The 14,901-nt window shown below is 36.9% G+C and overlaps 1 protein-coding gene across 3 annotated transcripts in view; it reads left to right on the plus strand.

The window, feature by feature from the left end:
- Ago3 (argonaute RISC catalytic component 3) overlaps positions 1–14,901 on the plus strand; it is a 99,401-nt gene that overhangs the window by 46,106 nt on the left and 38,394 nt on the right. For 2 of the 3 annotated variants that reach the window (XM_060379549.1, XM_060379551.1), the window contains 4 exons: positions 6,752–6,886; positions 12,308–12,395; positions 12,519–12,666; positions 14,025–14,144. In XM_060379549.1, coding sequence (XP_060235532.1) covers positions 6,752–6,886; positions 12,308–12,395; positions 12,519–12,666; positions 14,025–14,144 — 491 coding nt within the window. Of the gene's footprint in view, positions 1–1,304; positions 1,341–6,751; positions 6,887–12,307; positions 12,396–12,518; positions 12,667–14,024; positions 14,145–14,901 lie in introns of all 3 variants that reach the window. The other variant, XM_060379550.1, reaches the window with a different exon arrangement.

Here is a 14,901-nt window from a genome sequence, read left to right on the forward strand (position 1 = left end):
TGTGAGCCATCATGTGGTTGCTGGGAATTGAACTCAGGACCTCTGGAAGAGCTGCCAAAACTCTTCACATCTGAGCCATCTCTCCAGCCCCCAGATTATTTTTTGTGTCTGAGTGTTTTGTCTGTGTTTATACATGTGTATGGCATGTATGTCTGGTGCGTCTGGAGGCCAGAATGTGTTGGATCTCCTGTAATTGTAGTTACAGATGGTTGTAAGCCACCATATGAGTGCTGGGAATCTGGAAAAGCAGTCAGTGCTCTTAATCAATGAACCATTCTCCAACCCTAATTAATTTTTAAGTGACACAATTGAGGCAGGTGGTAGCTGTAGCATGTTAGCTTTCAAAATACTTCCCAACAAGATCTGCCCAGGATTAAATTATAGTTGTGATAATTTTTTTGTCAAAGTCCCTCATATATTTTTTGCTATTAATTTTTGATCCAGACTTTCTTGGTACATGTTCTAATTATTTTAAATGTTGAAAATGCTTAATTCTTTATTTGCAGCTGTAATTTTCTGTTATGTTGATTTATTTAATTTATTTGCATATATATTTATATATTTACATATATTTTTGTTGTTGTTTTTTCAAGACAGGGTTTCTCTGTGTAACCTTGGTTGTCCTAGACTCACTTTGTAGACCATGCCAGCCTCAAACTCACAGAGATCCGCCTGCCTCTGCCTCCCTGAATGTTGGGATTACACGAGTGCCCCACTACACCCAGCTCTATTTACTTATATTTTATTTTTGCAGTGCTAGGGATCAAATCCAGAGACTTGGATTTGAGGACCCCAACTCCCCTGTGTCCTCATAGAGTGTCAGTTTCAGAGTACAGTGAAAATCCTAATTTCATTTTCATGAGACATCATACAGTCTCTTCAAAGAATTATTGTACAAATAATCATTGTACTTTGATAGTATAGCTCTGCCTACCAGCAATAGATGAATGAGAAAATGACATTAGTGAAAAAAAGATGCTCTAAATTGCTACCGTGTTTGAGGCACAAGTGGGTACCTTGCACTGGTAAATTTCCAGTGCTCTGAGAAGTATTTTATTTTTATTTCTGAGTATGTGTTTGTGTAACTGTGTATATACACAGTTTGTACCTATACATTTATGATGTGTTGTAAGTACCCACAGAGAGGAGAAAAGGGCATCACATCCTTTGGAGCTGGAGTTACACCTGGATCTGAGTCTGGGCACCAAACTCAGGTACTTGGGAATAGTTGTAAGCATTCTTAACTACTGAGCCATCTCTCCCACTCCAGAAATTTTTTTGTTTGTTTTTTGTTTTTTTAACAGATGAATAATTAGAAGCTCCAAGGACTGGAAATGAAGGTCAGTGGTATCACTCGCTTAGCATGCATAAGGCCATAGGTTCAATTCCAAGGACCATAATAGATAAATATATTAATAACACTCAGAAAAAGTCACAACTAGTGACCACTGAACTAGAATTAAGCTCTAGGAAGTCTGTTTGATTTCCAACCCTTTTTTCATTCTGTTTGAGTTGTTTTTCAGTGTTGGAATGGTCTTTTTTCTATTATTCTTCTGTCATACAATACACTCTGACCACAGCCTCCTCTCCACTCCTCTCAGTTTGTCCTATACCTTCCCTCTCCCCCAGATCCACTGGTCCTCCATTTCACAGAATGATTTTCTTTTATTGAGCTTTTAAAAAAATGTTTCCTAGTTGTGCACTTGTTAGTCCACCTAAGGCCCTGGGTTAATCCCTAGAACAATCAGTTGATTAGCTAATTAACTAAACAAGCAAGCAGTAAGTGAGAAAAGTAAACACTAAGTTTCCAACAGAAACAAAAAATTGGGAATTGGGTTGGGAATGTAGCTCTGTGGCAGAGCATTTGTCTGGCAAGTAAAGCACTAGGAGAAAAACAAACAAAACAATTTTATCCGCTATCAGTGAATAAATCTAGTAAAAGATCCATGGATTTTAGAATATATTGTAAAAGTAGAATAAAATTAACCGTAAGAGACTCAGTAACCCGTTATATTATGTTCACAATTGAACGGCCAATTCACTTACAATCTTATTACCAAGTTTGACAATTTTTTGCTTCAGTTATCTGTCAGATATAATCGTAAGTAATTAGTAATCTCATTTTCTCCACACTTCCTTAACTTCTCTGTTTCTCAGTTTAACTGAATTCTGCTGTCTGCACTACATTTGTTTTTGCAATGTAATTTATCTCATTCTATTGATTGATGTTTAGGTGGATCATATTATGTTTTTAATTATACTTTTATACATGTGTCAGAGGTCATCTTGGAGAAGTTGGTTCTTTCCATCTGTCTTGAGGATCCTGGGATGGAATTAAAATCCTCACACTTGGTGGCCGGCACCTTTACCCACTTAGCTGTCATACTGGCCCTTGATTCCATTCTTTCTACTCTTACACATCATGCTATATTAAGAATTCTAATTTCCATGCCATTTTATAGTTGTAGAATTCTTCAATGATATCTATCTATTTTAATATAGTGGAATTGAGTTGAAAAAACTGTATATCTTCTTGGTTTTATATGTTATCTTTTAGTGATACAATTATTAGTTTATAGTCTATAATCTAAATCCTTTCTTTCTTTTTTTTTTTTTTGGATTGTTTCCAGTTTGTGGTACCAGTCTTGAACTTTTATAGCCCTATTGATTCTTCAAAATTGTTTTTAAATATATTTATTTAGTTATAAATTAGTTAATGAAATTTTATGTGCTTTACCATTCGGGTTTTGAGATATGATATGTCTCATATCTTTCATCACTTTTATTGTTTTATTTAGGTTTTAGGAACTTCACATATTCTATTTAATAATCTGTTGTACATTTTGCACACATTCTTCAATTTCTAGCTTGGTAAGGCTTGTCTATGATGTCTTTTATTAGTTTTATGGTTTATAATTTTCCATCTTGTTTAGAACTTTCTTCTTTATCTTCAAGATCATAAAAATACTCTATTTTCCTTAAGTGATTGTTTGTTCTGCTTATTTGATTCTTTAAATAGTTTTAAACATATAGGTGGAGGTTTTCTATTCTAATGATTTTCAGTGTACCCAATAGTATTTTGATTTGAAAAGGATTGTAACAAATCTGATTATTCTTTTTATTCATTTTTTGTGTATGACTGTTTTTCCTGCATGTATGATTGTGTACCATGTATATGCCTGGTACCTGTGGAAATAAAATAAAAGGGTGTCACACATGTATACATACAATAAGTAAATAATTTTTTATAAAACTTTAATTTGTTGATTGCAAAGAATATAAAAATGTTTTGTTTTTAAGCTTATGTATTTTTTTTCTTTTCTTTATTATTATTATCATTTATTATAATTTATTCAATTTGTATCCCTGCTGTGGCTCCCTCCCTCCTCTCCTCACAATCCCACCCTCCCTCTCTCTCTGCCCCTCCCCTAGTCCACTGATAGAGGAGGTCCTCCTCTCCTTGTATTTGACCCTAGCTTATCAGGTCTCATCAGGACTGGTTGCATTGTCTTCCTCTGTGGCCTGGCAAGGCTGCACCACCCCAGGGGGAGGTGATCAGAGAGCCTGTCACTGAGTTCAGGCCAGAGAAAGCCCCTTCTCCCCTTACTAGGAAACCCACTTGGAGACTGAGTCTGTGGGCAACATCTGAGCCGGAGTTTTAGGTCCTTTTCAGCTTATGTATGCCAATATTCCTAGTAATTCATCTACAGAGTAGTTTTCTATATAGTTACACTGAAGTATAATTTGTTTTCTCTTTTCTTACTTTTTAAATTTTTATTTCTCTTAATTTGCTTTACTGTGCTAATTAGGAACTTGTATTAAACAAAGTTGGATTTACCATGGAGTGTTGTTGGATAACTGATAAGGAAGTTCCTTTTTAGCCCTAGTACAGTAAGAATTATAGTTCCTAAGTGTTTTTGGTGGACCATTATCCATGAAAATTATTACATGCTTTTCCTCTTTAAGGAAGATTTATATTAACATAGACCCTTTGATTAACAGATTTCATTGTGTTTATAGTATATTTGTTTAATGGGGTCTAAAATGTTAAATACTACTTCAAACTTATTCATGAAAGGGAAAGAAGGAATAAAATATATATGTAGGCTTATGAAATATTAGGAGTCTACTGGCATCGTGATACATGCCTGTAACATCAGCTGGGGATGGGACAGTTGATCTGATTGATATAGCACAATGGGTAGAGCACTTGCCCAGAGCACAGAGTCCTAGGTTCAATCCATAGTACCACATAAACCAGACATGGAGGTACATGCCTATAATCTAAGTGCTTGGGAAGTGGAAATAAGATGATCAGAGAAGTTCAGGGTCATACATACATACATACATACATACATACATAGTGAGGTGAGTGAGGCTAGCCTAGGTTATATGAGATGCTGCCTTAGAAAAGGAAACAGCAACAAAAGTTTGAAAGGTCCACAAAGGGACCCCTATGATCTTTTATCATTAAAAGTTATTCTTATTTAAAACTGTGTTCACTGATTTCCAGCTTTTTGTTTATTTGTTTGTTTTTGTTTTTGTTTTTTTGTTTGTGTTTGAAGATAGGGTTTCTCTGTGTAACAGAGCCCTAGCTGTCCTGGACCCACTTTGCAGACTTACAGAGATCCACCTGTCTCTGCCTTTGGAGCCCTGGGATTAAAGATGTGCACTACCACATCTGGCTCAGCCCTTTATATTTTGTTTGTTTGTTTTGAGACAGGGTTTCTTTGTGTAATCTCCGCTATCATGGAACTCACTGTGTAAGCCAGGCTGGCCTCAAACTCACCTGCCTCTGTATCTGCCTCTTTCTCCCCAAGTGCTGGGATTACAGGCATGTGCCACTGCACCCAACTTGTCAACCCATCATTTTTTAAATTTTTTTATAATTAATTTATTTTTTAATTAATTACAATTCTTTTTGTTTCCCAGCTGTAGCCCCCTCCCTCTGTTCCTCCCATGTTCCCTCACAGTCCCACCTTTCCTCCCTCTGTTCCTCCCATGCCCCTCCCCAAGTCCACTGATAGGGGAGGTCCTCCTTCCCTTCCATCTGATCCTAGCCTATCAGGTCTTCTCAGGACTGGTTGCATTGTCCTCCTCTGTGGCCTGGTAAGGCTGCTCCCCGCTCAGGGGGAAGTGATCAAAAAGCCAGCCACTGAGTTCATGTCAGAGACAGACCCTGTTCCCCTTATTAGGAACCTACTTTTAGACTGAGCTGCCATGGCTTCAACCCATTTTCAAAGCTTTGTATCACAAAGTTAATTTTCATCTCAAATGCCATGTTACTGTTTGTAATTTAGAAGATGGTAAACAGTAGGTGGTTAGAACTGTAACAGGAAAATACAGCAGAGGAAATAATTGTATGTTTGTATGGTAGTTTCAACTGTGACATGTGAAACACTAGGTGTGACTGGCAGTATCCAGTGAAGCAAATCTACATGTAGGATTAAGGGAAAGGTAAAAGAGCATGTTACCTGCAATGTCTTTCTTTTATCTATTTTCTTTTTAAAAAGTAGTCCAGGCCAGCATGTGCTTAACTAATTAAACAATATGCAAAATAAGAGTACTATATATATCTTACTGGCATGTTTTTAGTTTTAGTTTGGGGTTTTTCTTTGTTGGTTTGTTTTGTTTTGTTTTGTTTTGTTTTGTTTTGTTTTGTTTGAGATGGGTCTCACTATGTAGCCCAGGCTACATAGAACTCATAGAGATCTGCCTGCCTCTGCCTCACTGAGTGCCAGGATTAAAGGTGTGAGTCACTACCTTATTCTTTGCTGGTATTTGTTTATGCACAAAAATGTTCCCACAATTTTTCAGTAAAAGAATGTAAGTGGGTCTGGAGAGATAGTTCAGCAGTTAAGAGCCCAGTCTTCCTAGCTGAATTCCATCTTCAGCACCCTCATTGGGCAGCTCATCACTACCTGTGGTTCCAGCTCCAGGGGATTCAAACTCTCTTCTGTCCTGTGAGATCACTGCACACTCCTTCCCACAGGCACATGTACATTTATAATTTTTAAATCTTTTTAAAAAGAATATAAGGTTAAATGTGGTATTATACACCTTGAGCCCCCAGCACCTGGGGTGGGGGGAGGTGTGTCTTTGTAAGTTTGAAGCTAACCTGGGCTACATATTAAGTTCTAGATAAGCCAGGGCTATACAGTGAGAGGCTGTCTCAAAATAATAATAATAATGAAGAAGAAGAGGAAGAGGAGGGGGAAGGAAAGGAGATGTGTGGTCTTCTAACCATCTTGTAGTTCCAAAACCCAGAGATAAGAAACTATTTTAAAAATGATCATGTTGGTTAGTAAACCAGTACCTGTTGCTCAGAGCACTTGGCAGATAGCCCTGGTATGACCTGGAGCTTATATTTACTACCACCGTCTTCTCAAATCCTTGAAAGATCCTGGAAGCTCTCTCTGGAAGAAACCGTAGCATGGTAACATAGGAGGCCTTATTTAAGAAATAATCCACTCTCTTAGGGTGTTCTTTGGCTTCACAAGTTCTTGACTCATAGAACACTTCACTGTGAAAATGCGTACCCATGGTGGAAGAGATAGATTATAAAACCATAGTCTTTCTGTCCTTGTACCTCAGAAATCAAATATGACATACAATATAATATGAAATGTTATATACACTCACACATAAGGGATTGTTTTAACTGTACATGGTTAATTATGGAAACCTAGAATGAAGTTTCTGGGATTTTAAGTATTAATTTATACTATTTGTGGTGGTTTTTTTCTCTTAGTTTCTGCCACTGCCTTCTACAAAGCACAACCTGTAATTCAGTTCATGTGTGAAGTTCTTGACATTCATAACATTGATGAGCAACCCAGACCCCTGACTGATTCTCATCGGGTAAAATTCACTAAGGAGATAAAAGGTGAGTTAATTATTATTCAGAAGACTATACTTTCAGATATCATTTTTATAGATTGTTACTAATTAGTATTTAAAACAGCTTACCTATAAAATGCATGGATAAGACAACTTTCTATTGAAGTATTTTTACAATTTGGATTAATCTGTGTAATATGAGCAATAGAATATAGATTCACTATAAAATGTTACATCAGATCCATTACCATAGCTTCTTAGGTAGCGGTCGAATGAAGAATATGCTAAGTACTCCAGCTATGTTTTTGTGAATACTGTCCCATACGAGCTATAGCTAGAGAGATGAGAGTGTCTCATGGGAAAATGTTTCTCTAATACTTTCTTTTTAAAGTAAGGATCTTATCTTTAAAATATTGTTTAAAATATTTGACTTGCTCTTTGAACATATTCTAATTAATTATCTCATTGTTTTTCTAAAATTACAGTTTTTTGAATCTTATTTCTTTAGAATTTTAGAATATGGAGTTTACCAGTTTCATGTGTCTTTTCAGATTGCCCCTTCACTATTAATGTACATTTTAAAGGTACCTGTCTTACTAATCTTTACAGTGGTGTTGCATCATATGTTCATTAAACTAAAAAAGCACTTTCTGTGGCCCCTCAAACTAAAATTCTTTTGAAAGTGTTATGATATATTCTGTGCATATTTTCTCCATCAGTACATTTTAAAAATTTATTTATTTTGTGTATATTTGGTGTTTGGCATGCATATATGTCTGCGTGAGGGATTTGGACCTACTGGAATTTGAATTACAGACCAGACAGTTGTGAGCTGCCATGTGGGTGCTGGGATTTGAACCAAAATCATCTCAAGAGCAGCCAGCACTCTCAACCACTGAGCCATCTCTCCAGCCCCCCTTCTGTTCATTTTTAAGTGCATTTACTGCTTTGTGTTCAAACTCATATATAACTGTACTTTATCAGCAATTTCAGGAATTTTTAATTTTTAAAAATTTTTTTAAAAGGTGGTACATGCCTTTAATCCCAGCACTCGGGAGGCAGGCAGACCTCTGTGAGTTTGAGGCCATGCTGGTCTACAGAGTGAGTTCCAGGACAGCCAAAGCAATACACAGAGAAATGCTGTCTGGAAAAAAAAAGTAATTTGATTGTATGCAATTTTTTTCTTATTTATGACTTTACTATCTAATCCTCACATAAGATGTAACTCCACTGTATTTAGTGCTGTAAATAGACATGAAGGAGAACCAGACATTATCTGGTAAGGAGTAGCAGACTTTGTCTATATTAAATGTTACATCTTAAATAGACAGAAATAATTATGTTTTCTTATTTAAAGGTTTTACCTATTTGTTGCAGATAATTTTCAGCTTGTGGTTTGAATGAAGCATTCAAGTTTGTTCACTGAACATCTTTCAGTCCCCAAATCAATTAGAGTAGGTGAATACATCCTGCTTGTTCCAGTTATCATCCATTCTTTGCCATTCAGTAACAACAAAAAAGGAGATAGTCATTGTAATAAAACATTAAAAGGAAAACCCTTCCTGTTTTGTTAATAAGCATCCATCTATCTCAAGTTATATAAGTGACAAAATAAGAACTGTTAAAGATGAGTGTTTTGCAGCCATGTCATTGTCCTTTCATGATCTGTTCGACCTGCAGTTAGCATTGTCAGGAGCTTAGTGCATTACCTACCATTATATATGTGATCATCCACGTGCCATGGTTTCTAGCGGAGTTGCTGCTTAGTTACCACCTCTGGTATCATGCAATCACTTACATTATTTTGCGGTAACTATGCAATCAACTCATATGCCACTCTATCACAGAAAATACAAGATGTACAGAACAAGGATTCAACTGCTGCCCGAAGAGCATGGACTCGGTCTTAACTTCAACTGCTCAGGGGCCCAAAGAAATGACTGAAAATTCACTAGAAAGCATTTTAAAGTTGATGTTATAGTGAAGGTAAAGCCAAGTTTATAGGTTAAATATTTATTAAAGCCAAACGTTTTGGTTGGATGGAGGGTTTGGGGAGGGATCTGGGCAAAGAATTATCTATTCCATTCTTTATAATTTTGACTTTTTGTTAGCCCCTAGATTTGGTCTAATTGTTAGGTATGATCTATGATCTTAGATTTGGGACAGAAAATATGGGTTGGATCTAATTAATAAACTAGTATTTTTCCTCCATTCAAAGTCTAGAAGACTTTCTTTAAAAAGAGGGCTCTTTAAAGTACATTATGTGTTCCTATAACAGGAACTAAAAAGGAATAGAGTTTTGTCTTCAGTAATGTTTGGGTTTAAGTTTTAATGAATTTGATGATAGCTGCTAAATACTGTTATAAATTATAATATAATGAATATAAATTTTAGTATATTGATTATATTCCAGTTAAACTTACCTCCAACTGGTTAGCAGTAACTTTGGAGTGGCTTGTTTTTATCAATAATTCATGGTACTTTCATAGTATGAATATTGGGAAAATTGTATAATGTTATACATATAAAAAAACACTAATTTGGGCCAGGTGTGGTGGTACACACCTTTAATCCCAGCACTTGGGAGGCAGAGGCAGGTGGATCTCTCTGAGTGTGAGGCCAGCCTGGTCTATAGAGCAAGTACAGAACAGCCAGGGCTCTGTTACACAGAGACACCCTGTCTCTAAAAACAGATAGATAGATAGATAGATAGATAGATAGATAGATAGATAGATAGATGTGCTAATTTACTTTTAGTAAATACTCGTTTTATAAGCATGTAGAACCCTATTTATATTTTAAAAACTATATTTTTAATCATATTCTTAAAAATAAATAACTAAATGGTTCAAACAACAGAAACTTATTTTATTTTGGTTTTTTTTTCCTAAACATAATATTTTTATGTTCCTTACTTCATATTATTAGTGTTTCCCTCCTTTAAGACTTCAGTTGTATTTTCTGGCCTCTTTATAATATAATGACACAATAAATATTTGAAATTTAATTTTAGAAATATAATTACAATGAAAAATTGCTTCTCAATGATTTAATTTTTATTAAGAATATTTAAAAAAACATTTACTATCCTAATTTGTGCTGATATGTCAAAAGAAAATATCATTTTCTAAGAGTGAACTTTGTGGTTTGGTACTATAGTTAATAATTAGGTAAGAAGAGAAGCTGGGTGCAGTGGCACATGCCTAAAATCCTAGTACTCAGGGAAGCAGAGAAGGCAGATCTCTGTGAGTTCAAGGACAGCCTGGTCTACAAAGCAATTCCAGGACAGCCAAGGCTACATAGAGAAACCCCATCTTTAAAAACCATAATATAATATAATATAATATAATATAATATAATATAATATAATATAATATAATGTAATATAACGTAATAATAAGATGAGAAAAATTACACTGTGGTAGGGTTTCTCTTGGCATTTTGTACTGGGTAATGCTTTGCTGAGCATGGAGGTGCAATTCTGTACATTGTAGAATATTTGGGAATATCCAGCCTCTACTCACTAGTTACCAGTGATTATCACCTAGTTGTAACAGCCACAGAAGTCTTCTTGGGAGCTGGGAATGTAGCTTAGTGGTGGAGCACTTGTCTAATGCATGCCAAGGCCCTGGATTTGCTCACAGCAACACACACACACACACAGTTTCTCCAAGGACATTACCCAATGTCCCAGGATGAAGGGTAGGCAAAATCAGATGGGCAGATGAAAATTACTGCACTATAAGAATTATAAATACAAAAGTGAAATTATTTAAAGTATAATTAACTCCTGAGTTACTACATTGGCCAATATGGCAGCCAGGAGTTTGTATAACTATTTAATTTAATTTAATTTAATTTAAATGTTCAGTTTATCAGGCACATTAGCTACATTTCATATACTCAGTGACATGCTTCTAATGATTGCCATATTAACACAAGCATAAAACATCATCTCAGGAAAGTAAATTTCCCAGCACTGCTTATAAAAATTCCTGCTTGGCATGGTGGTACAGGTCTGCACTAGAAAGGCAGAGGCAGAAGGATCTTTGTGAGTTCAATGGCAGCCTGGTCTATATATCAAGCAAGTCTCAGGACAGTCAGGACTACATAGAGAGACGCTGTCCTTCCCTCCACCCCCCAAAAGAAACCCAAGACACTGAACACTGTCAGCTGATATGCCAGGCATGGAGGTACACCCCATAATCCCAGGTCTCAGAAAACTAAGGGAGGAAAATACATTCAAGGCTAGATTGAACAACTCATCAAGACCCTGTCTTATAACAAAAAGAAAAGTGTGGAGGATATAGTTCAGTGTAGGACACAAGCCTGGTATGCACAAGGCCTTGAGTACCTCAAAAAGGTTTTGTTTTTTTCTTCAGCTGAGGATTTAAAACCATTTCTCTGCTTTCTAGAGTTAGCCTGAAATCCTTTAATTACTGAAGTCATAAATGGACTACAGTGATCTAGAAATTTAAAATTATTTGCTACATTATATTGTGCATTTTTTCTGAGAGTTTATTGCTTTCATCTGATTCTCAAAGGGGTCAATAACTCCATAAGAAGGTAGAGATCACCTGCTTTAAGAATTATTTGGAGGAACCCAAGGGTGTTGGCGCACACCTTTAATCCCAGCACTCAGGAGGCAAAGACAGGTGGGTCTTTGTGAGTTCAAGGCCAGCCTGGTCTATATAGCAAGTTCCAGTACAGCCAGCGCTACATAGAGAGACCCTGTCTCAAAAGAATTATTTTGAAGTATGACAAGATGGCTCAAAGGGCAAATTCACATGCCACCAAGCTTGGCAACCTTCATCCCAAGAACCCACACTGTGGAAGAAAAGAGCCAATTCCTGCAAATTGTCCTCCTATCTCTACATTCATGTGTGTATGAATGCACACACAAATAAATATTTTTTAAAATTATTCAGGTTCCATTTTAGTAATCACTATTTTTGAGAGTATATTAATAAGTTAAGAAAAATATTTAATACAATTGTTACTCTAGTTCTGACAAAAGGACCAGATTTTTGCGTGTGCACTACCTTCATGAATTGTAGAAGGTCTTCTTTCGGGGACTTTATGAAACTCTGATCCTCAGTTACTATGTGAAAAGGGGCTCTTTAAATACTTATGCTCTCATTTCTGAGTTTGCAAATTTCTGAGTACAAAAGCATTGTAAATGATTTTTTTCTAGTGGAGAATTTTGTCCCTGGTATTTGGGCTTAGCAAATTATAGGATTTTCTTTTTTAATAAATAGAGCTTGATAGACTAAGAAAAATATTTGGTATTAGGTCTGTCTTTATTGTAACGATTATTAGTAATGCCATGTAAAACTTCCTAATATCACATTGCTTGTATCACAGATTTTTCTGCCTGCTCAGAGTGTTGAGGTTTTATAGTAGTGAACAGACTGGGTAAGTACTTTTGTGGAATTTCTGTAACCTTCATTTTTCTTGTTGGGAACAGGTCTGAAGGTTGAAGTGACTCACTGTGGAGCAATGAGACGGAAATACCGCGTTTGTAATGTAACAAGAAGGCCGGCCAGCCACCAAACGTAAGAAAAGCTGCAGTTTACCACAGCAGTGAAGTGGGGCAGCTTACTCTAAGTAAGGGATTGGGTCGTTCACCAGCTCATACTGGGATAAGAGTTGTTCATGTCAGCTCTTCTTTTTTCCAGCTTTCCTTTACAGTTAGAAAATGGCCAGACTGTGGAGAGAACTGTAGCTCAGTACTTCAGAGAAAAGTACACTCTTCAGCTCAAGTACCCACACCTTCCCTGTCTGCAAGTGGGGCAGGAGCAGAAGCACACATACCTGCCACTGGAAGTAATGTCTTACACTGCTTATGATTAGCTTCTATTCATCTTTCTCTATGTGTGTACATGTGAATGTGCTTTCATGTGGTGTGTGTGTGTGTGTGTGTGTGTGTGTGCGCGCACACATGCTGCACATGCATGTTTGTGTAGGCCAGAGGATGACATCAAGAGTCTTTCATAGGCCGGGCATGATGCTGCACACCTGTAATCCCAGCCCTTAGGGAGGCAGAGGCAGGCAGATCTCTGTGAGATCGAGGCCAGCCTGGTCAACAAAGTGAGTCCAGGACAGCCAAGACTACACAGGGAAACCCTGTCTTGAAAAAACAAAAACAAACAAACAAACAAATAAATAAATACGTAAGAGTCTTCCCATATTGCTATCCATCTGTTTTTCTAGACAAAGTCTCTCATTGAACCAGGAACTTATTGCTTTAGCTAGACCTATTTCTCTACCCTCCTTTTCCATTGCTCTTCTCCTGGCATTGGAGTTACAGGCACACACCACCACACCTAGTTTTTTACATTAGTGCTACACATCTGAGCTCAGGTCTTTATACAGTAAGTGCTTCACCCAAAGAGCTATCTTCTAGCCTGTTCATCATTCTTTTAGGGTCTTTTATGGCCTATGATTTATCTGAGTCACATTTCTTTTGGAATTTGAACATATTTTAAATTCTCGGTTTTTCTATATTTCACTTAAAAAGGTAGTATGTGTCTCAGTCAGAGTGCCTGTTGCTGTGATAAAACACCATGACCACTAGCAACTTGGGGAGGAAAGGATTTATTTGGCTTACATTTCTACCTCACTGTCCATTGGCAAAAGAAGTCAGGACAGGAATTCAAACAAGCCAGGAACCTAGAGGCAGGAGCTGATACAGAGGCCATAGAGGGGTGCTGCTGACTGGCTTGCTCCCCATGGTTTTCTTATAGAACCTAGGACCACAGTCATAGGAAAGGTACCACCTACAATGGGCTGGGCCCTCCCCCATTGATCACTAACTAAGAAAATGCCCTCCAGCCTGATCTTATGGAGGCACTTTCTTTATTAAGGTTCCCTCCCCTAAGGTAACTACTCTAGCTGGTGTCACACTGACATAAAGCTAGCCAACACAGTATGAAAAACATTTACCCATAATTCTATCATTGTTAGCATGTTTCTTTATGTGTCTTTCAGTGTTTTTATCCTGTATTCCTTTTCCCTAACTATAATTATGTGATCATGTGTACTTTGTTCTCTACATCTTTTCTTTAACATACTAGTAAAAAGAATTGATTTAATAAACTAGATTTTAAAATTATTTAACATTGTCATTAAGTGAGTGAGATCTAACAAAAATATGTACATTGTATAAATTGTTCTACTTCTAGGTCTGTAACATTGTGGCTGGGCAACGGTGTATCAAGAAACTAACAGACAATCAGACTTCTACCATGATTAAGGCAACAGCAAGATCTGCACCAGATAGACAAGAGGAGATTAGCAGATTGGTTAGTACATAATTCTAGAAATGGGATCTATAGTTCACTAGGGTGAGCTACTCAAAAACCATGTCCTCACCAGCTGATGCCACATTACCATTTCATGAACTGTCAGAATTAAAGATCTTGGAGCCAAGTGTGGTTGCACATGCCTTTAATCCCAGCACTTGGGAGGCAGAGGAAGGCAGATCTCCAAGAGATTGTGGCAAGAGTGGTCTACATAGAACATTCCAGGACAACCAGAACTATACATTGAGACCTTGTCTCAAGAAGAAAAGAAAGAGAGAGAGATATTATGGGATAATCCAGTGGTATGGGAGAGGGCAAACAATAGTAAATTATATGAAAAGGGTTTGGTTCTTCTAATTTAACTCTAGGCCAATTAAATCTAGGGAACAGATTCATCAGAACTAATGTTTTAATATAATTAACTGAACCTCCACCTAAAAGAAGAGGAAAGGAAACCATCAAATATTATCATGAGAAATGTAAAAATTTTAATAGTCAGTGTAGAATTTCTTAGCTACCAGTGGCAGGCTGACAACTGCACATCTCATGCCTATAATCCCAGCTCTCAGGAGGCTGGGGTAGGGGGATCAGCTTAAACTCTGGCTCTTTTTGAGCTCTACAGACAACCTTATCTCTAAACAAACAAACAGCTGGGCCTTCTGAGTCATACCTGTTATCCCAACACTTGGCAGACTGAGGTAGGAGGATTACCATGAGTTGAAGGCTAACTCAGCCTAGACTACAAAGAACCAGTTTC

This window comes from Meriones unguiculatus, chromosome 3 (genome assembly GCF_030254825.1).
Source record: "Meriones unguiculatus strain TT.TT164.6M chromosome 3, Bangor_MerUng_6.1, whole genome shotgun sequence".
NCBI classification, from domain to species: domain Eukaryota; kingdom Metazoa; phylum Chordata; class Mammalia; order Rodentia; family Muridae; genus Meriones; species Meriones unguiculatus.